Consider the following 23995-nt stretch of genomic DNA (forward strand, 5'->3'; position numbering starts at 1 on the left):
CCTGTCTGTGTCAGCTGGTCTGAGGAGTTATATAACATTTGGCAGACTTATCCTCGTTTAAGATCAAATTTACCCAGAGGTGTAAATATTTATCTACATTTTCTGGAAAAAGTTTATTTTTTTGTTTCTACCTCAGTTTAGAAGTGGTTATTGTGTAGAGGTATTTACCCTGTTGTGTGGGGGTGTATGGTGGACTTATTACCGATCATAACCTGCTTGGCTGGCACCACACACTCTATTATGTTGGTAACCCATGCTGTCTCTGTTAGTACATTTGTGTTTGGGTATAAATGAAAAATGCAGGTTTCATTGATGTCATTTGTGTAGATATTGCACTTTTAACACACACACACACACACACACAGACACAGACACAGACACAGACACAGACACAGACACAGACACAGACACAGACACACAGACACAGAGAGAGAGTTAATTTGATTTCTCTCTTGAGCTTTACATTAAACATCCAGCCAACCACTGTTAGTCACAACTAGTTCTGGAGTTAATTACAGAGGTTTACGGCTGTGCATTTCAATGAAAGTAGGCTGCTCCCCAAACAATAAAATGTTGTGTTACTGGACAAACGGTGCCAGGGGAAATTACGTGAAAGACTGACAATGTCTCCTCCGTTAAAAGTGTAACATGGCTTGACATTGGACCGCATTATTACTGCATTTACCAGGGTAGTCCAGATACCACATAATTGACTTCAAATAATTGAGTATAACAGCGTGACTGCCTACTCTCTTTGAATGAGAAAGTGAGCCTCCTGCCAGACACATTATTATTGTCTTGTGGCTTTAATTAATTATTATTGTCTTGTGGCTTTAATTATACATCAGTACCTCCAGGCTTTATTTGACCAGCCTCCCTACCACTTACAGTTCCCGTTGTTTTCTGTCATGGAACAAATCACGACGCCAGGACAATCCGGAGACACCTGCTTTAACCTAGGATAGGATTATTCTTAAAATATTTAAACTTTCAGTGGTTGTTCCACTGGATGTCAACAAGTGCTTATTTTGACTTAAATGTAAAAATGTAAATGTAATTAACCGTTTTATTTGACCATCTGATCTGCTAACTTATTCTAAATTGCCTTAAATTGCCTTAAAGAAAAACGATACTGTACATCGTTTAAAGGGACATTCACTGTTCTGCTGTAGCAACACTCTTTAAACTCTGGCAATAATTCTTGATCATGTCAATCCCCCCCCCCCCCCCCAAATAAAAATGAACCCTGATACAAATAACTGCTTGAGATACAAAAAAATGCAGTCTCATTAAAGCCAGTCTTTTTCTCTCTAGTAAAACCCTCAAGGCACTATTCAGAAAGGCCAAAATAAGAGGTATATCTTGGGTTTGCACTGTTGGTTTGTGTAAAAATAGATTCTGTATACATTTGTTTTTGCAGCTAGCCTAGTGGAATGAGACAGAAGTCAAAATTCATGAGTGGGGACTTTACAAACAGAACCTGATTTTTAGCAGCCTAAATAACAGCCTAAATAACAGCCTAAATAACAGCCTAAATAACAGCCTAAATAACAGCCTAAATAACAGCCTAAATAACAGCCTAAATAACAGCCTAAATAACAGCCTAAATAACAGCCTAAATAACAGCCTAAATAACAGCCTAAATAACAGCCTAAATAACAGCCTAAATAACAGCCTAAATAATATCGGGGCTTGCAGACCAGTATGGCATTTTTCAGAATGTACATTAACTAGTCATATGACACTAAAGCTCACTGAGTTCAATACAATTTAATCTATTTAGTTTTTGTGTAATTTAGAATTCCTTACAAATGAATCTAATGCATGTAGAAGAAGAACGCAAGCTGCCTTTTTACTGTTGAGCATCAAACCAATTAGGCTCCTGAGTGGCGCAGCGGTCAAAGGCACTGCATTGCAGTGCTAGCGGCGTCACTACAGACCCTGGTTTGATTCTAGGCTGTATCACAACTGGCTGTGATTGGGAGTCCCATAGGGTGGCGCACAATTGGCCCAGCATCGCATAGGTAAGCCAAAATTGTAAATAAGAATTTGTTCTTCACTGACTTGCCTAGTTAAATAAAGGTTGAATTTTTAAAGTGTTGATGATTCTGCAAGTTTTTCTTTGTTTCTCTGTGTCTTAAACGTCAACTTTGTAGTTTGTAGACGAGCATGGACCAGTGATGTCACCTCTTTATTTGACCAAGACTGATGGTTGTAAGAAAGCATGGATGGTTGTTATGTTGGATTTGTCTGGGACTGTTTGGCACAGTGTGTAACTGATTTAGAATCTTGGCAAAGCCCCTCCACTGTGTTTTTAAGACCTCCCTCATGCTGCCTCCCCTCTTCACTCTTCTCTTTCCCTCTTTGCGCTAATAGTTCTTTTGTATACAAGAGCATGTTAAGAGGCCTATGAGCCTGGCCTTAATAGGCCATGTTGCCATAGAAACCAGTGCACTCTGGATGGCTGACCTTTGACCCAGTTTTTCCTTGGCTGTGAATAAGAGAGCAGGGCGACCAACCTGGTCACAATAGAGGCCCAGAGAGCTGAGGGAGTGCCCCTGTCACAGTCACTTAACTTCACTCCTCCACGTACTAATGGACACTTTGAATGTGCTAGCCATTAGAAGGATGCTAGTGACACTGCTTGAGACGGCAGGCTTCTCGGGGTTAACCCCATGCATAACCTGGGTGCCTGCTCTGGGCTGGGGCGTTGGGAAATATCACCCCGCTATTCACACATCCTACCAAACACATCTATCATTTTTATGTTCTCAGATTCAAAATGGCATAGTTTGCAATGTATCCATTTGAAGGCTTGTGCATTTGGCACACAGTTTATCCTTAAAGGACTGTTTTTGGGGCTTTGAAAGTGAATTGATAAAGTGTTTCTAGTTGTTGTTGCATTGGATTAGCTCATCAACTTTTATTCAAGGTAACATTTTTCTTTAATGTAAAAACATTTTTGTTAATAGCTGACAACTCCATAAAGGTGAGCAGTGTATATCTATGTTTACATAAGAAATGGTAAATACAGGGTGTGGATATATTCATGGTAACTAATTGTTATTTCCATCAATTATGTAGGCACCATAATATTTTCTCTGTGTAAGTTCCTTCGTTTTCCTGAGGATTGTTTTCATGGACAACTTCCTCTTATAAGGTAATCCACTTTACTGCAGACTGGATAATGGGCTGTTTTTCCACTTACAGCTATTTCTGTGGCCAGTAGCAGCCAAGCTGACCAGCATAACTTCCCATCGTTTTCCTGTCAGTTAACCACTAATTAGCACAATGAGGGCTGGAGTTTGCTTAATAATTGTCTATGTAATTGCCTGTAATGTCCGCAAACAATGGATCTTAATTCAAATTTAGATTTTTTTTGTTTTTCATTTTATGTCATACATAGATCAAGTAGAGGTGGCAATGGCTCGCATAAGCAGGTGATTTGAGCGGAAATAAACAGGGAGGGACTATGGTGTAAGGATTGGCATGGTCATTGTGTGGTGCTGCTGTTCATATAGGTAGAGGATCATTAACAGCTCACTCTTAACAGCAAGCTGTGTGGCCCATTTTCTGTTGAGGGGCAAAAGAAAACAATGGGGAGGGGCTCTCCACGAAGTAGGTGATTGACATATATGCTGGAGCAATCCCTGGAAGCATTTCTCTTTCCCTGCTGTTTGGAGAAGAGTGTTGAGAGTGGGGTTGATGGCCCCAGCCCAGAGCAGACACCCTGCCCGCCAGGCAGGTTTTCTGCCCTGGAGTGTCCCTGTCAATTCATCTGCTGGTATTGGAAGGGCAACTCCACCACTTTTCAACCTCATTTTTATTATCTCCAGCACAATACCAGTGTCAACATACTGTATGCGAAAAATACGCATTTCAGCTACAACTTTAAACTTTTATATACATCATCAAAAGTTAGAACATTAAACAGTGATTTCCAAACACTGAGATTCACGGTGATGTGGGGAGCAAGAAATAGGATTTTAGCCAAGGTTGCTCGGCACAGACACACGGTAGCGTTTGCTGGCCGATAGTACTTAGAACGTCTGAACAGAGTGCCGGCCATAATGTAGAAACCTAGTGCAAACCGATTCTACATGTAGAACCGTGCAGAAAGGACATCCACCAGCGAGGGAACCCTAAAACACACCGTGCCGAATGAACGGCAGATCAGCATTTGGTGCAGTGTGTGTGGTCCCTAAAATAGACATTGTAGACATTTTCAAAGACACATTTTTGTAGTTGATTGACTATAGAACAAAAGAACCTGAGGATGTGTCAATCGCAGATTTGATTAAACCTTTTCAAGGAGTTGTAACGACACGGCAGATAGTTAGTGGAAAAGTTTGGGCTGTTCTTTTCCTGTCTCTGGCAGAGTGTCTGACTTACTTTGACAACAAATGTCCAGACATCTGCCTCTCCTCTCCTCCATGCTCTGATGTTGTTGCCTGGCCAGCAGTATGACGGCACACACTTCAGAGATGACAAAGACACTTGGCCATGTTTCCCCCTGCTCTGTGAGGGAAATGTAACAATTAGAACCCAACTCTGGCAGTCCGCATGCCCCAGAGCATATGTTGTATTCTCTCTGTTCGAAAAACCAAAGGGCTTCATCTTGGCTTTTGGGAAATTTTCTGTGGTGACTCTGCCACCTTTGTTGCATCTGGGTCCCTGATAAGTAGCACAGTATTCTACTGATGTCTATTCTGAGTTCTGGAGGCAGAGGGAGGCTGGAAGACAATTAGAGGCATGGAAATGGATCAGATAGTTGCAGAAGTTGACTTTTATTTGCACAGCTCTCACAGCTTCTGAAACTCTTCACCAGAGCAGACTCTACAGTGAAACCAGTGTCTCTATGGAGGCCAACCTAGGCCTGCTCAAATTGTGTTTGTTTCTAATGAAATTAAGAGCATCTACAAAGCATTACTTGACTGCCTGAAGTTTACTGTAAAGTGTAATTGCTGATTTTAGTTTCAATCTTTTACAGATTATTCAACAAGACTTTAGCCATGGGAATAACCATTTGAACAGTATCTTCCCATTTACCATGCGTTCCTTTCTGGGTTTTATGTACGTGCATTTATTTTTGGGGGTTTTATTCAAATCTGTTGACCAGGTTTTTGTGTTTTTGGTCAAACAGAATTTTTCATTGATTTTGATTGAATAAGGGTCCGTTGATTCTTAGCCTAAATGTTCTGTTATTTTGAAGAGAGAACATTGCATTCCCACTTTAATTTGAGGCTTCTGCCCCGAACTTGGAGTGAAGGAAATATCTATATAAAATCTAGACTCTCAGCTTTTCCTGCATGAGGAACACTGACGTGTGTGTGTGTGTGTGTGTGTGTGTGTGTGTGTGTGTGTGTGTGTGTGTGTGTGTGTGTGTGTGTGTGTGTGTGTGTGTGTGTGTGTGTGTGGAAAGATTTCTAGAAAGCAGTTGAATATCTCTGAAGCCCCCCTGAGTTGATCCCCTACCACCTCTCCCTCTCTCGTAGTGTGTGGCTGGTGTGTAGTTGACTACAGTGATGTAGGAACTGCTGATATTGGGTGTGTGAGGTAGACATTTTACAGGGAGGGTTGGGCAAGATGGTCGTTTTGAAGGGGTCTTTCTCTAATCAGCCGCTCCATCGAGTACAGTGACAATTTTATGAACGAGGCTGGCTCATTTAAAAGTGCCTCAGGGTATATCCCCCAGTCCCCTTAGAAGCTGTCCAATAAAGGAAGAGGGGTTGGGAGAGCTGGGGGCTGGCATGGTCAGGCCAGATTTGACCAAATGCTCACAATAGGGCTTGTTTCATATGTGGAGGGACTTGTGATTGACATAGATTAGACAGTGAAAAATGTATTGTTTTGGTTATCCCTCCAGAAAGCAGCATTCATTAAGCAGTATGCACAGAACAAAATAAAGTTTCAATAGGGAGCTAGCAGCATCTAAAAGCAAGGGCCTCCTGACAGTTGTATGGACTTGGGCCCATTAGGACCTGCGATTCAGCCTTGAGCAGTGTGGTGAAAATGAAGAGGACTGATGTCAACTCCAAGAACCCCCCCCCCCATTTTAGATGGGAATAAGGGTCCCCCCCCTCAGTATTCTATTGGGCCCCAGCTGTCAGGAAACAATACCCTCTGCCTTCTCTGACAAACTCATTCCTGAAAATGTTTTTCTCCCTCTCTCCCTTTCCCCCTCCTGTTATGTCTTTTCCATTTTTAACCTGCAGTCATCCAAGCTTCCTTCCTCCCTATGAACTCAGAGTGATGAATGAAGCTTTAAAAATCTAATCCTGCACAGATGATTGTCAACTCCTTTTAAGCCTTGAAAAGGTTTTTGTCATCTTTCACATGCATGCAGCGAGTTCTCCCCCTTATAGACTTTGTGCAACAGTATAATGTATTAAGTGCACAGCCTTGGTTTATGTAAGATGAGGAAATGTGCCATGTCTTATTGTACAATATGGCTTTTTTCCATGCAAAATAGATATTTTATTTTAATCTGGGATATGGATTTTGAGAGAGAGATGAGTAAAATAGCTGAAACAGCTAAACTGTTAAAATGGTCTTAAACCCTTCAAATCAGTACAGCGAAACAGTCAAAGTTTGCCTGATAAGCCCCAGTGGCAGAGGTTGATTATGGGGACTCTGAGATGCACGTCGTTCTTCCTTCTCTATTTAGCCTGCTGCTGACCCAGCCATTTTGGAGAGTGTCATAGTGAACATGAATTAAACTACGGAGTAATGTGCAAAACAACTCGCAATTACTAAACAGCAATGCTGTTGCATTACTACTGACACATGCTGAGGCCTGGGAATCAAGTTGGTATTGTATTCTATGCCCAAAAGGCAATGTAGAATATCTATGATACCACAAATGCAGCAGAAACTGAAAGGAAAACCCTTTTAATTCATTTGAAATCGTTGGATACCATGGAGAAAATGCACATGTATGACAGTCTGCTGTATTCAGTATTTAAACTGATTCACAAACCAGATGGCCGAGCTCTTCATCGGTCTGAGCACCAGCTCCACACACCGCACCAAGACTGATCTAGAAAATCTATTTTAAACGTGTTGCTTTCAGGAGGAGATAAAAACAACTCCTCAATACATGACGCTGTTCCATGGGGAGTTACACATGGGCTGGGCGGCCATAAATGAACAATTGTGTTAAAATCTGTGCCAAAAAAATGGAAAAGAAAACCGTAATGTTTAAGCCAATGATAACAACTATGATAGCAAGTTGAAAAATGTGAACAATAAAAGTGGATTAGTTTGGTTTGGGTCAAAAGGCCAAAACAATTCACCAGGATGCCATAGGCTTAGTGCGGAGACCCCACCCCTGCCTTTCCCCTCTCCTGATGGAGCTTCCTTCCAGTCCCTTCCCACCCGCTAGTCGATGGGCGCCCACAGCTGGAATCTTGTTTTTTCCCTGACAAACTGCGATTTCACAGTCCCCCTCCAGTCCGCTGTGTTCACATCCCTCTCCCCCCTGCTGCCAAAAGCCGGTGTCTGACTCCAACAGCATATGAGTCTCATACAGGTGTCTGTCAGAGTTATGGCTCTCTGCTGGCTCCCACACCATTTATTACACTGTGGTCTGTTCTGGAATAGCTAAACCATATTTCATGCTATTCATTCTCAACAAGCATTAGCGAGTTAGTCTCGACACATTATAGCAGGTTCGATAATAGCATATGGTGTAAAACTGTGTGATTGTAGCTTTACTCTGTATATAAAGCAGATTAGGTATAGAAGTACATTCCTTTTCTCTGTGATCGCTTTCATTTGAATCTATCTAAATAATCCTGATTTCATGTTACTCCTTCTTCACCCCACAGTACCTGCAGATGAAATGGCCTCTACTGGATGTCCCTGGAGCTGCTGGACTCAAAGACTCCCGCTCCCCCACCCCAGGACACCTAGTGAGTACACCATACCATCTATCCATCCACTGGGTCTAGTAACAGCTCACAGCACCCTTCACTACACTACGTCATTACACAACAGTCATCTAGTCATTCCATACCATGCCAGTCCAATACATCATTTATCATTAATTATCATATAGTTTAAGGTCGCGTCCGGCCAGTTCATATGCCTTTCCGTAGAGAAGTCATCCGTGATTATGTTTTGGCACAGCCTCTTTGTGCACCTCTGGACGTGCAGGACCTGCTGGGCCTGTTACACCTCACACGGAACCGTGTTTTAGTGATAAACACTAGATAAACGCCACTAGGGATCAACATGCCATGAAGTGGGGAGAGAAAGAACAGCATATCTTGCTGATCTGGGGTTAGGGAAGTGATCTGTAGATGTGCTCCGAGAGAACCAGCCTCAGTCACCACGCTGTGGGAAAATAACCACAGTGACTCAGCCTGTGACCTCAGTAATCCCGGCTAGACGGGTCTGTTTAGTTTGGTGTGTTTGTCGGATCTCATAAACGCAATGATGCACTTGACAAAGTCCTCATTGAGTGGTGTCAATGGGAAGCTGTTGGGAGTAGTGTAGGCCTTGCCCTGGGGAATCCAGAGCTTCTCTGTGGCTGACTTCACTCTCTGTTAAAATGGTCTTGGGAAGCCAATTTAAATATATTTTATTACAATAAGTGCTGACCTGTCGGTGACTCTGAGCATGGCTCGTTTGTCCGCTGTGCCCTGTTTTGTTCCTGCCAATGGATTTTATTTTATTTACTTAATATATAACATTATGAAATGCATGGTCTTGCATTGTGGAATAGCAGACAATGTGAATAAGGAGCAGAGTAATGGGAAGTGAATCAGGAGGAATTGAAAGAGACTATTGAAGACTTGACGTGAACACTGAGGACTCTGGCTCGGTTCCATGCTGCCCTGCCTTGGCTGAACTCCGGAGTTCTCTGTTGTGGCGAGCCTTCTATATCTGTGCGACGTCTATTGAACCAGGAAGGTCAAATAGAGAGAGCCTTATTGTGTACTTTGCCATTCAGGCGTGAGGGATTTACTGTAGCTAATGTTGAAGGAGAATATTTGACTTATTTGAATTGCCTAACTTTAGATTTGGTAGTGGACAGTTTGCTGGTTCCCATCTCAAGTCACTGTCTTTCACTGTTTATATGTCCTTCCCCTTAAATCTTTTCTGCCAATAGAGTATTGGGTCATGTGAACTAGAAGAGGAAGTAGCCATTCTAGATCAGGTGATCTGAGACAAAGGGTCATCAAATGTGTGAGCAGAAGCATCATCTGATACAGAGTGAGTGTAGCTAAGGAAGGCTGGGCCACTGGGGATTCGGATTGAAACACCCCACTGTGCCCTTAACCCCCCCCCACACACACACACACCACGGCCATAAACCCACATGCCCTTCTGGTGAGCTGCTGCCAGGGAGCCAGGCTGATTATGTGCTCATTACCCAGGCAGCAGAGAGGGGGAGCAGGAGGCAGGCTCTCCAGGCCTGCAGGGCCCCAGCACTGCTCTAATGAGAGCAATGGGAGCGGATGGGAACATGCAGAGGTACACGGGGGTCCAGGGATTACTGCCCAGGGGCCAGGGCCAACACCAGCCAGAGGGACCTGAGGAGAGGGAGCCAGGGGACAGCAGCAGGGCTTCCATCAACCACAATATTGATGTATTCCTGCTCTCTTCTGCAAGCACTCATTACATGTCATAATTGTATATTCATGATGGCTGGTGTGGAGACAGCGTTTTTCTCTGATATTGATTGTGGGACTCCTGGAGGTGACCCTCAAGTATGCGCACATGCATGTACCTTCAGAATCTTAAATTGTTCATACACATATGGCCCTTTTACTGATGATTTATCTGCCCTAGAATGTGTTTGTAGAAAGGCATTCTCCCCCTTAGTGTATTTGCTGATGAATTAGTCATTTAGCAGCAGTTCTACAGCAGTAATGAAATGATGCCATCGCTGATGATCAGATTCCTGGTGACTCAGATCATCAAGTGTCCCTCACGGTGCCTGGCCTGCAGCAGACAACAATGTCAATTGTAATGAATGATGGAGCTGGTCTCACTTGGACTCCTCGTTGTCTTAGTGGACCAGGAGCGAGAGGAAGCTTTGAAAAAGATTTTCAACCCTTGTTTGGATATGAGAAGCCTGTGGAACGGGGAAGTCTGTCCTGTAGCTGCTGTGCAGATTGGGTCCATAAGGCCCGTATGCTAATCAGAGCCTGCTCCGGCCGAGATCCTCAATTATTTACGAGACAGGTTTGTTTAGCATTCAGTTGGTATTGCTTTTGGTGGTACGGGTGGGCAGACTAGGGAGAAGGGAACAATAGAAGGGAACATTGCTTGTCTGTGAATACCCACCCCCGCCCCCATATCATACTCAGAGGGCTACCTCTTCATTCATTATACATCAATGGCGATGCAGGGCCAGTTGATGTATTGTGGGAGTCAGCCCTTGCCTCGTCTCTCCACCAGTAGTGTCCGGCCTTGCTGGAGCAGACTGGACAGGGAGAGAGCTGTCTGCCATCTGATACCACAGATCATGTGCGTGCATTTGAACAGCAGCAATAACGTACTCTTCAAACTAGAGTAATGCAGTCCGATCATAATCATGGAGGTCATGCTGCCAATACCCTTCAGGTCATTCTACCATTCCTACTGATTGGTCCATGTTAGACTGTTCGACATGTCATTAGTTATAAGTGACTCAACATTAAAGTGGAACTCCAGTCTCCTTTTCACCTCATTTAACACCTGATTTAGTTAACAAAAGGCACATCTCAATAGGTGGTCCAGGTAAGTCATGACATCACAAGAAGGAGGGTGGGTCTTTCCTCTTTTGTTCTCTATTGCAATGGAGTGGTAGGCCGATGACATCACAACTTCCCATCATACCAACTCATGGAATGCCCTTGTCTAAAAAACACTACTTTCTTAAAAACATATATTTTTTTACCTTTTTAGTGTGTGTTCCAGGGTAGATAAGTCGATTTTTAAATCAAATTGGCTCTGGCCAATTGTCGGGGAAAATAAGAAAATCCCATTGCGAAGTAATGCTTTTTAGCCTATTCATTGATGGAAATTAATTTGACTGGTCATGCTTATCGGTCTATATGTTAATTGGCATAATTTAGTGGAATTAAATTGACGAGTGTGTATTCTGCAGTATATTCATTATGTACCTTATTTATCACACACGTACAGCATACAGAGCCCTTGAGTGGGACATCTGTCAGACAGCGCGAGAGCTGCTGCTGCAGCATCTCAAAGGCCAAGGGAAGGCAGGCCTCATCACCGTGTCACACACCACTCTGCAATGAGCTGGAGGCAGTAGGCTATGCATTTTGAAAACAACATACTTCATTGTTTGAAACCTGAATGGCTGAATACATTATGAGGCATGTATTTCCTTGCTTCAAAGTAGGCTACTAGATCTCTAAGTGGATATTTTCATCTGTCACATGAAACCTCTCACATGAAAGTGCCCTTTTTACAATGGTGTTTTCCTGCTAATTGCATTGCGAAACGAACATTCACGTGTAGCCTACTTCCTTGTGTGGATTGCTGCGCTTATAATGTGAAGAACATTTTAAGCTAAACGTTCTAATCTGTTTCATCAGACGCATTGCTTAAAATAAAAATAAAAAACATGTTTGATGTAGCCAAGGCCTACTGGTTGTATGAATCTAGGATCCATCTTCCCACAACTGTCCCAGAGTCTGTTTGGAATAGGCCATTTCCTTCTCAACAAGCTGACCAAATAGAACAGGTCAACTTTCCTACTATGGGGGATAGTAGATTGACAAAGGCTAGTGATTTTGTTGTGCGTTACTCCTCTTGTAGGCTGAGGAAAAGTAAATGTGGACAGTTATTCTAAGCATCTTCAAAGTGCGCATCAGAATTTGGTAAGAAGGACCGCACATCGTTGCATCTTCGACTTGCATGTTCTGTTAATATGAATGACCATAATCTAAATGTGATTTCTGTCATTTTGAGCACTGTGAATGGACACCCTAATCAGGTTATGCACCCAATGCATATGGGTCCGGTACATTTCTCAAATGTCCAGTAAATTCAAATGTCAAGCGGCACTTTTTCCTAATGGAAACCCTGATGTGTCCTGCACTGTATGTACTGTATATACACTACAAAAGTATGTGGACACCTGCTCGTCCAACATCTCATTCCAAAATTGTGGGCATTAATATGGAGCTGGTCCCCCCTTTGCGGCTATAACAGCCTCCACTCTTCTGGGAAGGCTTTCTACTAGATATTGAAACATTGCTGCAGGGACTTACTTCCATTCAGCCACGAGCATTAGTGAGTTTGGGCACTGATGTTGGGCGATTTAGGCCTGGCTTGCAGTCGGCATTCCAATTTATCCCAAAGGTGTTCAATAGGGTTGAGGTCAGGGCTCTGTGCAGGCCAGTCAAGTTCTTCCACACCAATCTTGATAAAACATTTCTGTACGGACCTTGCTTTGTGCAAGGGGGCATTGTTATGTTGAAACAGGAAAGGTCCTTCTCCAAACTTTTGCCACAAAGTTGGAAGCACAGAATTGTGCCATTGTATGCTGTGGCGTTATGATTTCCCTTCACTGGAACTAAGGGGTTGAGTCTGAAGCATGAAAACAGCCCCAGACCATTATTCCTCCTCCACCAAACTTTACAGTTGGCACTATGCAGCGTTCTCCTAGTATTCGCCAAACCCAGATTTGTCTGTCGGACTGCCAGATGGTGAAGCATGATTCATCACTTGAGAGAACGCGTTTCCATTGCTCCAGAGTCCAATGGCGGCAAGCTTTACACCACTCCAGCTGACACTTGGCATTGCACATTGTGACCTTTCTGTGCGGCTGCTTGGTGATGGAAACCCATGAAGTTCCCAATGAACAATTCTTGTGCTCACGGTGCTTACAGAGGCAGTTTAGAACTTGGTAGTGAGTGTTGCAACCAAGGACTCGATTTTTACACGATACGTGCTTCAGCACTTGGTGGTCATGTTCTGTGAGCTTGAGTGGCCTACCACTTCACGGCTGAACAGTTGTTGCTCCTTGATGTTTCCACTTCACCATAACAGCACTTACAGTTGACGGGCAGCTGTAGCAGGGCAGAAATTTGACTAACTGACTTGTTGGATAGGTGGCATCCTATGACTGCAACATTGAAAGTCACTGAGCTCTTCAGTAAGGCCATTCTACTGCCAATGTTTGTCTATGGAGTTTGCATGGCTGTGTGGTCCATTTTATACACGGGTGTAACTAAAATAGCTTAATCTACTAATTTGAAGGGGTGTCCACATAATTTTCACTAGCAAAAGTTAAAACATCAATGGGGAATGTTTACAAAGAATGTGACTTCCTAATGAGATCGGATAGTGTGTGTCTGCCCAGTCCAGTCATCAGATCATCAGTACTCACAGCTCAAAATGGCCTCATGCTCTGAATTTGACAAAGACAGAGGAATTCTTCTATCTTGTGTTTCAGTACCCCATTACAGAACAATCATGTTGACAACAGGAGCGTTGGTCTTGGTCACTGTCAGCAGCTTGTCATAACTCACTTAGAGCAGGATGGAGGTCACCAGATTGCTTGTTAAGTGAATCGAAGTAGTAAGAGCTCAGCATTGACATGGGTGTGCATCCAAAAATGGCCTGTCCATGGAGTTTCCGTTGATATTTTCGGCACATTAGACTGAATAGCAGTTTTTGTACAGGTTGGTTTTGGCAAAGCTACTTTCTGCTAGCTTGCAGTCAAAATGAGTTTTACTGGTTGTGCTCTGAGATTTGCCATGTTGCATTACGCATTAAACAACCAGAGTCCATCATAAAATCAAAGGTTTTGGAAAGCCTTAACTGAATACTGATGGGAAGGCTGCAGTCCCTCCATGGCTCTGCAGAAACCTTACTTTTATAGACACACACTGGACTCAGTACCTCAGTGAAAGTCAAATATAGGAACCAAGTCCCGACATCTAAGTACACAGTCATCTGAAAACCAAAACTTTCAAAATTGGCTATTTGATTAATCAGTGGTGAATAATCTCTACATCCTTTTTTAGTAATTTCACCATGTTTGTAGGGTTCCAGAAGTTACCACAGCCACAAATTCATGAAAACAAAATGTAGCTTTTTGTTTTTATTTTAAGGGTATGGTTAGGCATAAGGTTAGCAGTGTGGTTAGGCATAAGGTTAGCAGTGTGGTTAGGTTTGAAATCACATTTAAAAAAGATAAGTTGAACAAATAGGCTGGAATCTCTGACTTTGTGGCTGTGGTAACTAGTGGTGACTATGTTTGTGTCAATGCTTGCCTTTTCGCTTGCCCTCTCAGTTCCTCGTGACCTAGGTGAAACACTCAATTATTTATTGGTGTCTAGCAACTGCAACGTGACACGGCCATTTTGTTAAATTGAAATGTAATTGCCATTGACCCTTTCAGTGGGGATGACTGTTCAGACGTAAAGCGACGCAACTTGTCTGCCATAGTTTTTGGTGGACTTGTTCTAAAAGCATATGACAGTCAGTCCACTCTTATGTCCTTTTTCCTGTTGGCATTGAAAACAATTATTGGATTTCTCAGCATGCCATGCATTCTTTTCACTCTTTCTTTCCTGGAGTTTTGAAAAGCCTCTGAGCCTCCCACCCAGAAGGGGTCACGTAGCAGAAAGGCACACACAAAGCTCTGGGGTTATTCAGTTTCTTCTGAGTGCTCTTCCCCATCGGCTGTTTGCCTAGTAATTCAATTCAGATGTGCAGGATCCAAAAACATGTTTATTTGAATGAAATCTACCCCTCCACCCACATTGACCAAGGACTAAGCTTTTCTTAGCAGTGTTCCAAGTTTAACGGCCCAGTGAGGTACTGCCACCTTGGCCTCTTTTGCCTCAAACCGCTTAACAGACAGCCACCTTGTCTCTGCACTGGCTCAGCAAATTTTTGCTATTTTTCATTTTCCTGTTACCGTGTCAACTCGAATCCAATATCATTCAACACTGTTGCCACACGTCAGTTGTGAAGGCATTGTGCTTTGTTACAGTGGACTCGGTAGTTTAACGAGCAGGCAGGTCTATGTAGAGAGCACGATGTCTGTGTGTCAATGCAGGTCCCGTCTGTCTCCAGATTGCTCATGAACCCAAGCATGTGAGGCTGTGATGGGTAAAGGGGTAATTAGAGGCTGAATGGAGGTATTGATGGGCTGGGGAGTTCCTCCTTTTATTTAGAACCATGATTGAAGTTGGCGTTCTTCACTTTTACACATCAAGACTACTTGTTTTTGGGCAACTTGTTTTTTTCATGTTGGCTAACTGGTAACTACTGTTGAACTGCTATCCAACTGAAAGTTCAATGTGACAGAATGAAGAAGTGTAATACCAATGCTTTTATTTAATTGTAACTACTCGCAATATTCTGATCGAGAGGGAGGGACTTGCTTATTGCTTTTCTGTCAGCACCTAATAACCCAGTAGAAGTTGATGAGGTAACCATCTATGTACTTAAACGTAGACCACAATGGGACCTCTCCTCTGAAGATGGTTTAAGCAGGTAGGCCGCTGGCCTAAATGCTTTTGCATGTGGACAGCCCACGTCTACATATTTCTGTTCCATTGTTTTGCTTGCTTTACTCGTATGCAGACTGGTCTTCACGTTGAAACTGGCGCTGTTAAACTTTAAACTCTCTTCTGAGCGAACACATGATTGGTGTATTCCAAAGTATGAATTATTAATGGCGATCGTTTCCAATTCTCACTGAAGTGCTTCCCAAAAATGTTGGCTCTCAGGTCTAGAGGTCTCAAACAGCATCCACAATATAGGGAAAATTCACTCACATTGTACATGAAGTAGAACAACAAAACATGTCTAAAGTATACATGACATTTGGGCTTTGGGTTTTCTACATTATGCATAAATGCTTTATGCAACCATCCAGTCTTTTTCTCTAGTTTTCTTTAGCAGCGGTGGCAACAGTCAGAGAAAGGAAGGGATACCCATTTGACCTCGTCATTGCGCTAATGCTAGTTAGCAACCTCCTTCAAACTGCAAGCAGAGACATAAAAATGGTATCCATGAGTTCATCTGACTCTGAGAAAGTAGATAAAGGGCCTCATTTCCAAAATCCCCAAATATCCATTTAAGTTTACACTGTTGGCATTTTTCCATCCCGGAAAACGTGTTTTCTTTATTTGTACTATTTTCTACATTGTAGAATAATAGTGGGGACATCAGAACAAACATGGAATCAAGTAGTAACGAAAAAAGTGTTAAACAAATCAAAATACATTTTTGGTTCTTCAAAGTAGCCACCCTTTGCCTTGATGACAGCTTTGCACATTATCTCAACCAGCTTCATCTGGAATGCTTTTCCAACAGTTTCACATGCTGAGCACTTGTTGGGTGCTTTTTCTTCACCCTGCGGTCCGACTCATCCCAAACCATCTCAATTTGGTTGAGGCCTAGAGGATTGTGGAGGCCAGGTCATCTGATGCAGCACTCATCACTCTCCTTCTTGGTAAAATAGCCCCTACACAGCCTGGAGGTGTGTTGATCATTGTCCTGTTGAAAAACAAATGATACTCCCACTAAGCCTTAACCAGAAGGGATGGCGTATCATTGCAGAATGCTGTGGTAGCCATGCTGGTTAATTGTGTCTTGAATTCTAAATAAATCAGGGACTGTGTCACCGGAAAAGCATCCCCACACATCACACCAAGGTGGGAACCACATATGCGGAGATCATTCACCTACATGGCGGTTGGAACCAAAAATCTCAAATTTGAACTTGTCCGACCAAAGGACAGATTTCCACCGGTCTAATGTCCATTGCTCGTGTTTCTTGGCCCAAGTAAGTCTCTTCTTATTGGTGTCCATAAGTAGTGGTTTCTTTGCAGCAATTTGACCACGAAGGCCTGATTCACACAGTCTCCTGAACAGTTGATGTTGTGTGTGTTACTTGAATTCTGTGAAGCATTTATTTGGGCTGCAAACTGAGGTCCAGTTAACGCTAATTAACTTATCCTCTGCAACAGAGGTAACGCTGAGTCTTCCGTTCCTGTGGTGTTCTTCATGATAGAGAGTTTCAAAGTTCTTAAAAATTTCCGAATTGACTGACCTTCATGTCGTAAAGTAATGATGGACTGTTGTTTTCTCTTTGCTTATTTGAGCTGTTCTTGCAATTGTATGGACTTAGTCCTATTTGGTAAAATACCATCTTCTGTATACCACCGCAACCTTGTCAAAACATAACTGATTGGCTCAGATGCATTAAGAAGGGAAAAAAAAATCCACAAATTAACTTTTAACAAGGCACACCTGTTAATTAAAATGCATTCCAGGTGACTACCTCATGAAGCTGTTTGAGAGAATAACAAGATTATGCAAAGCTGTCATCAAGGCAAAGGGTGGCTACTTTGAAGAATCTCAAATTTAAAATAGATTTAGATTTGTTTAACACTTTTTTGTTGCTTACAACAGTGTTGATGTCTTCACCATTATTCTACAATGTAGAACATAGTACAAATAAAGAAAAACCCTGGTATGAGTAATTGTGTCCAAACTTTTGACTGTATGTACAGTGGGGAGAACAAGTATTTGATACACTGCTGATTTTGTAGGTTTTCCTACTTACAACGCATGTAGAGGTCTGTAATTGTTATCATAGGTACACTTCAACTGTGAGAGACTGAGTCTAAAACAAAAATCCAGAAAATCACATATGATTTTTCACTAATTAATTAGCATTTTATTGCATGACACCAGTCCCTCCTGCAGCAAATCACCCCCACAACATGATGCTGCCACCCCCGTGCTTCACGGTTGGGATGGTGTTTTCCAGCTTGCAAGCCTCCCCCTGTTTCCCCAAACACAACGATGGTCATTATGGCCAAACAGTTCTATTTTTGTTTCATCAGACCAGAGGACATTTCTCCAAAAAGTACGATCTTTGTCCCCATATGCAGTTGCAAACCGTAGTCTGGCTTCTTTATGGCGGATTTGGAACAGTGGCTTCTTCCTTGCTGAGCGGCTTTTCAAGTTATATTGATATACAGTGCCTTGCGAAAGTATTCAGCCCCCTTGAACTTTGCGACCTTTTGCCACATTTCAGGCTTCAAACATAAAGATATAAAACTGTATTTTTTGTGAAGAATCAACAACAAGTGGGACACAATCATGAAGAGGAACGACATTTATTGGATATTTCAAACTTTTTTAACAAATCAAAAACTGAAAAATTGGGCGTGCAAAATTATTCAGCCCCTTCACTTTCAGTGCAGCAAACTCTCTCCAGAAGTTCAGTGAGGATCTCTGAATGATCCAATGTTGACCTAAATGACTAATGATGATAAATACAATCCACCTGTGTGTAATCAAGTCTCTGTATAAATGCACCTGCACTGTGATAGTCTCAGAGGTCCGTTAAAAGCACGAAGAACAAGGAACACACCAGGCAGGTCCGAGATACTGTTGTGAAGAATTTGGATACAAAAATATTTCCCAAGCTTTAAACATCCCGAGGAGCACTGTGCAAGCGATAATATTGAAATGGAAGGAGTATCAGACCACTGCAAATCTACCAAGACCTGTCCGTCCCTCTAAACTTTCAGCTCATACAAGGAGAAGACTGATCAGAGATGCAGCCAAGAGGCCCATGATCACTCTGGATGAACTGCAGAGATCTACAGCTGAGGTGGGAGACTGTCCATAGGACAACAATCAGTCGTATATTGCACAAATCTGGCCTTTATGGAAGAGTGGCAAGAAGATTCTTAAAGATATCCATAAAAAGTGTCGTTTAAAGTTTGCCACAAGCCACCTGAGAGACACACCAAACATGTGGAAGAAGGTGCTCTGGTCAGATGAAACCAAAATTGAACTTTTTGGCAACAATGCAAAACGTTATGTTTGGCGTAAAAGCAACACAGCTCATCACCCTGAACACACCATCCCCACTGTCAAACATGGTGGTGGCAGCATCATGGTTTGGGCCTGCTTTTCTTCAGCAGGGACAGGGAAGATGGTTAAAATTGATGGGAAGATGGATGGAGCCAAATACAGAACCATTCTGGAAGAAAACCTGATGGAGTCTGCAAAAGACCTGAGACTGGGACGGAGATTTGTCTTCCAACAAGAAAATGATGCAAAATCTACAATGGAATGGTACAAAAATAAACATATCCAGGTGTTAGAATGGCCAAGTCAAAATCCAGACCTGAATCCAATCGAAAATCTGTGGAAAGAACTGAAAACTGCTGTTCACACAAATGCTCTCCATCCAACCTCAATGAGCTCGAGCTGTTTTGCAAGGAGGAATGGGAAGAAATTTCAGTCTCGATGTGCAAAACTGATAGACATACCCCAAGCGACTTACAGCTGCAATCGCAGCAAAAGGTGGCGCTACAAGGTATTAACTTAAGGGGGCTGAATAATTTTGCACGCCCAATTTTTCAGTTTTTGATTTGTTAAAAAAGTTTGAAATATCCAATAAATGTCGTTCCTCTTCATGATTGTGTCCCACTTGTTGTTGATTCTTCACAAAAAAATACAGTTTTATATCTTTATGTTTGAAGCCTGAAATGTGGCAAAAGGTCGCAAAGTTCAAGGGGGCCGAATACTTTCGCAAGGCACTGTAGGACTCATTTTACTGTGGATATAGATACTTTTGTACCCGTTTCCTCCAGCATCTTCACAAGGTCCTTTGCTGTTGTTCTGGGATTGATTTGCACTTTTCGCACCAAAATATGTTCATCTCTAGGAGACTGAACGCGTCTCCATCCTGAGTGGTATGACGGCTGCATGGTCCCATGGTGTTTATACTTGCATACTATTGTTTGTACAGATGAACGTGGTACATTCAGGCATTTGGAAATTGCTCGCAAGGATGAACCCGACTTGTGGAGCTCTCTAATTATTTTTCTGTGGTCTTTGCTGATTTTCTTTTGATTTTCCCATGATGTCAAGCAAAGTGTACGTAAACGTCTGACCCACTGTTATTGTGATACAGTGAATTATAAGTGAAATAGTCTGTCTGTAAACAATTGTTGGAAAAATGACTTGTGTCATGCACAAAGTAGATGTCATGCACAAAGTAGACTTGCCAACACTATAGTTTGTTAACAAGACATTTGTGGAGTTGTTGAAAAATGAGTTTTAATGATTCCAACCTAAGTGTATGTAAACTTCAACTAGGTGTATGTATGTATGTATTATCATCGTACGTACGCAATCCTATAATATGAAAGCTTTATCCATGTGTCATTGGCTTATTTTTTTTATTTACATCTAATATGTACTTTACCTTTTACAAGGCTTTGCATCTGCAATTTCCTCATCACAACTGACATTATTGAAATCAAAGCAGGCTTTGGAAGCAGGAGAAACACGTTTGCTAAGACTTAAAAAGGGGGGAGAGGTTGGACCTGCTTTTTTAAAAAAAAGGGCAGAAAATGCATGCCTGATATTTGGAACAATTCTAAGCATCAAGAAGTAAGAGAGCGTACAGTCGTTTCAATGCAAACCTTGTTCCATCCTGGACCTCGTTGGTTAGACGAGAGGTTGAGAAGGGGGTTGGGAGGGATACTGAAGAAAGGTTAGGTTGGAGGAACAAGACTCCTTTCTCCCCCCCCCCCCCCCACCCCTGGCCCTCACATGTGACGAGTTGGGCCAACAAGCGTTTCATTGAGCAGGGCAGCCAGAGGAAATAACTGTGAGGCCGAACGCTGCCTAATGAAAGTAGAGACGCTGGTTATTATTATTATCATCGTCCTCCTGGCTGGCCTGGCCAGGTCCGCTAGCTAGCTGCACTAGAGTCAGGGGATATGGCGTTTCTCTGCCACCACACGGCCCTTTTAAAATAGCTGAAATAACAATGAGTCTGCGCCAACAAAATCAGTTATTTAACTCCTTGAAGTGTATGTATACCCCACCTCCCATTGTGATTGATGCTGTATTGTGAGTGCTTTGAGTGTATAGGATTTGATTCCCTTAGACTAGATCGATAGATCTAGTACTAGTGTACTCAAACCATATCATTGAGGAACTAAAAACACTGTTCAGGGTTAATGTCATCCTACATGGATCAATGAAGAACTGAATAGTGTGCGGGCAAGTTAGCGGCTTGGGATTAGCCATGTGTATGGGCACTGAGCTACCTACAGTACTGCGGGCTTGTGTTGGTGGAACTTTCACATCTTGGGCCCTGTTGTTTTGCCTGTTGGGCTGAACAAGCAGTTCTCTCCTCCACGTAATGGCCGTAATGGTGTTGGTATGCATCTGCAGGCTTTCACTGTGTCTTGGTGGGGATCCAGATTGCATCATAGGGCCTGTCACACACACAGCCACAGCCTGCATTGTTTACCAGGGAGGGAGGCAGGCAGACAGGCAGCATTCTCAGGCATAGGGACTCACCTTTACCCACATGATACAGTGACTACCAACAACATGTGTCATGACCTTTATGCCAACAGAGTCCATGGTGGATGTGGAACCGTTTGCATTAGGATGCAGAGGGCTATGCATGTTGGTTATACATGGCAAGCATCAGGCACAACACATGTCAGACTTATGAATGAGCCTGTTTCTGTTTGAGTCTTTGGAGACCCAGGGATACTATTAAACCCCTGGTCTATCTAGTCCTCTCTCTCTGGTGTCTAAAGCCCCTCTGTGTGTTCCTCTCCTCTCGTCTCTCCTACAGTCCAACAAGGTCCCAGTGGTGCAGCATGCTCACCACGTCCACCCGCTGACCCCCCTCATCACCTACAGCAATGAACATTTCTCCCCCGGAACCCCTCCCTCACACCTCTCCCCGGAGATCCTTGACCCAAAGACCGGTACACACACACACACACACCCTCAATGCAAGCATAACATGGCTTGCATTAAACTTAAACTGCAGTCTATATATCTATTAATTTCTTAGAGAAAATGACCTTGACTGTGACTTTAAATGATCTATTGCTTCAATTGTCCCCCCTGTGTTCCCTTCAGGCATTCCTCGGACTCCCCATCCATCAGAGCTCTCTCCGTACTACCCCCTGTCTCCAGGTGCTGTGGGACAGATCCCTCACCCTCTGGGATGGCTGGTGCCACAGTGAGTAACACACAGCATTAAATAGAACAGTATTATATACATATTTATGCACTGGCATACCATACACCCTTGCAGCCCCCACAAGGGGGGGGGGGTGGGGGCCACAACCACAAAACACCCTTCTCCCCAGATAGCATATGAACATGTCATAAGCCATGACAAAAAAAAATGTTTAAAATGACAGAAAAAAATATGTATAATAATCTCAGCCTCATAGCAAAATGTGTAGAATAGTAGGAAATGCAAAACACTCTCAGCCTCATTGCAAAATATGTAGAATAACATGAGGTTTGCTATAAAACTGCACATTTTCCTCTCTGCCCCATGGCAATATGTCATGTATCTGTGGAGTAACCCACATCCTCCTAACTCATAGACATGGAGAATAGTTTTGTTGATGTGCATTTATCTCAAAGTACAGTTCTAACCTGGTATAGTATAGGAGAAACTTTGAATACGGTATAATATGTACAGTGTTTGTCAAACTTAGCGGTATAGGCACATTCTGATGCAATTTTGATAATAAAACACTGACATATTTGAGATATTTAGGATAAATTCTTCACATTCTATGGGTTTTGCTATGGGTCTTGTAACCAATTTGAACGGTGCTTTTCCGCAGGCAGGGGATTGCAGTTGAGTGCTGGATTAGTGCTGGTGCGTTATCTGTCAGCTGTGTCTGATCCTCTTCTCACTGGTGCCTTCCTCTACTCCTCTGATTCTCAGGCAGGGCCAGCACATGTACTCTATCCCCCCGGGGGGGTTCCGGCACCCCTATCCCACCCTCGCAATGAATGCATCTATGTCCAGGTGAGTGGATCGCTTTGCTCTTTGTCACCCAGTCTCACCAACCCCAAGCCATCCTCAAAAAGAGAGCAATATCTTGTGGTTGTAATGCATTCTGTAGTCATGTTTATGATGTTCTCATTGCTGAGTTTCTAACAGTCTTAGGACAGGGGTATCCAACCGTGGACAGCCAGTGGGTAGGGACTACAAAGGAATAGGGGTGCTAAGTCTTCTAAAAACGAGCTCAGCCTTCCTTCCAAAGAGAGCGTGAACAGATTATTGGCATTCAGAACCCTACGCTGTAGACAGCACAGTCTTTTCTGTGAACTATACTACCCTGGCCAGGCCAATGTTCTCAGTTGATCTGCTACACACACGCACACATACACACACACACATACACACACAAAGATGAAAGGGCTGAGAATCGATTACGACAAATCAAAGCTCATCTGAACCGACAACTCTCATCTGATTGAACTTTCTGCCCGACTGTCAAAATTTGAAAGATTTGTAGCGGGCCTTCCGGTGTTAGTATGGGATGAAATATTCATCAGGGTCTCTGTATGATCAATAGTATTCTCAGCTCCTGCCACAGTGTTACAAAGTTTGTTTTGCCGTCTGTCCCACCTGAACAAGGCTTGTTCATGTAATATTTGACAGTTTTGTCATGAATATATGATAATACTGTATGTACAGTGCCTTGTAAAAGTATTCATCCCCCTTGGCATCTTTCCAATTTTGTTGCATTACAACCTGTAATTTAAATTGATTTTTATTTGGATTTCATGTAATGGACATACACAAAATAGTCCATATTGGTGAAGTGAAATTTAAAAAATAACATGTTTCAAAAATGTATAAAAATAAAAAAGTGTTGCGTGCATATGTATTAACCCCCTTTGCCATGAAGCCCCTAAATAAGATCTGGTGCAACCAATTACCTTCAGAAGTCACATAATTTGTTAGATTGCACACAGGTGGACTTTATTTAAGTGTCACATGATATATATATCTGAGTCTGCAACACCACTAAGCAAGGGGCACCGCCAAGCAAGCAGCACCATGAAGACCAAGGAGCTCTCCAAATAGGTCAGGGACAAAGTTGTGGAGAAGTACAGATCAGGGTTGGGTTATGAAAGATATCTGAAACTTTGAACATCCCACGGAGCAGCATTAAATCCATAATAAAAAAAT

At 42.7% G+C, this 23995-nt stretch overlaps 1 protein-coding gene across 1 annotated transcript in view; it reads left to right on the plus strand.

The window, feature by feature from the left end:
• LOC124036311 (transcription factor 7-like 1-B) overlaps positions 1 to 23995 on the plus strand; it is a 47686-nt gene that overhangs the window by 19510 nt on the left and 4181 nt on the right. The window contains 4 exon segments of the mRNA XM_046350734.1: positions 7830 to 7913; positions 21617 to 21752; positions 21910 to 22012; positions 22739 to 22822. Coding sequence (XP_046206690.1) covers positions 7830 to 7913; positions 21617 to 21752; positions 21910 to 22012; positions 22739 to 22822 — 407 coding nt within the window.

Source organism: Oncorhynchus gorbuscha, linkage group LG05 (assembly GCF_021184085.1).
Source record: "Oncorhynchus gorbuscha isolate QuinsamMale2020 ecotype Even-year linkage group LG05, OgorEven_v1.0, whole genome shotgun sequence".
Lineage (NCBI taxonomy): Eukaryota > Metazoa > Chordata > Actinopteri > Salmoniformes > Salmonidae > Oncorhynchus > Oncorhynchus gorbuscha.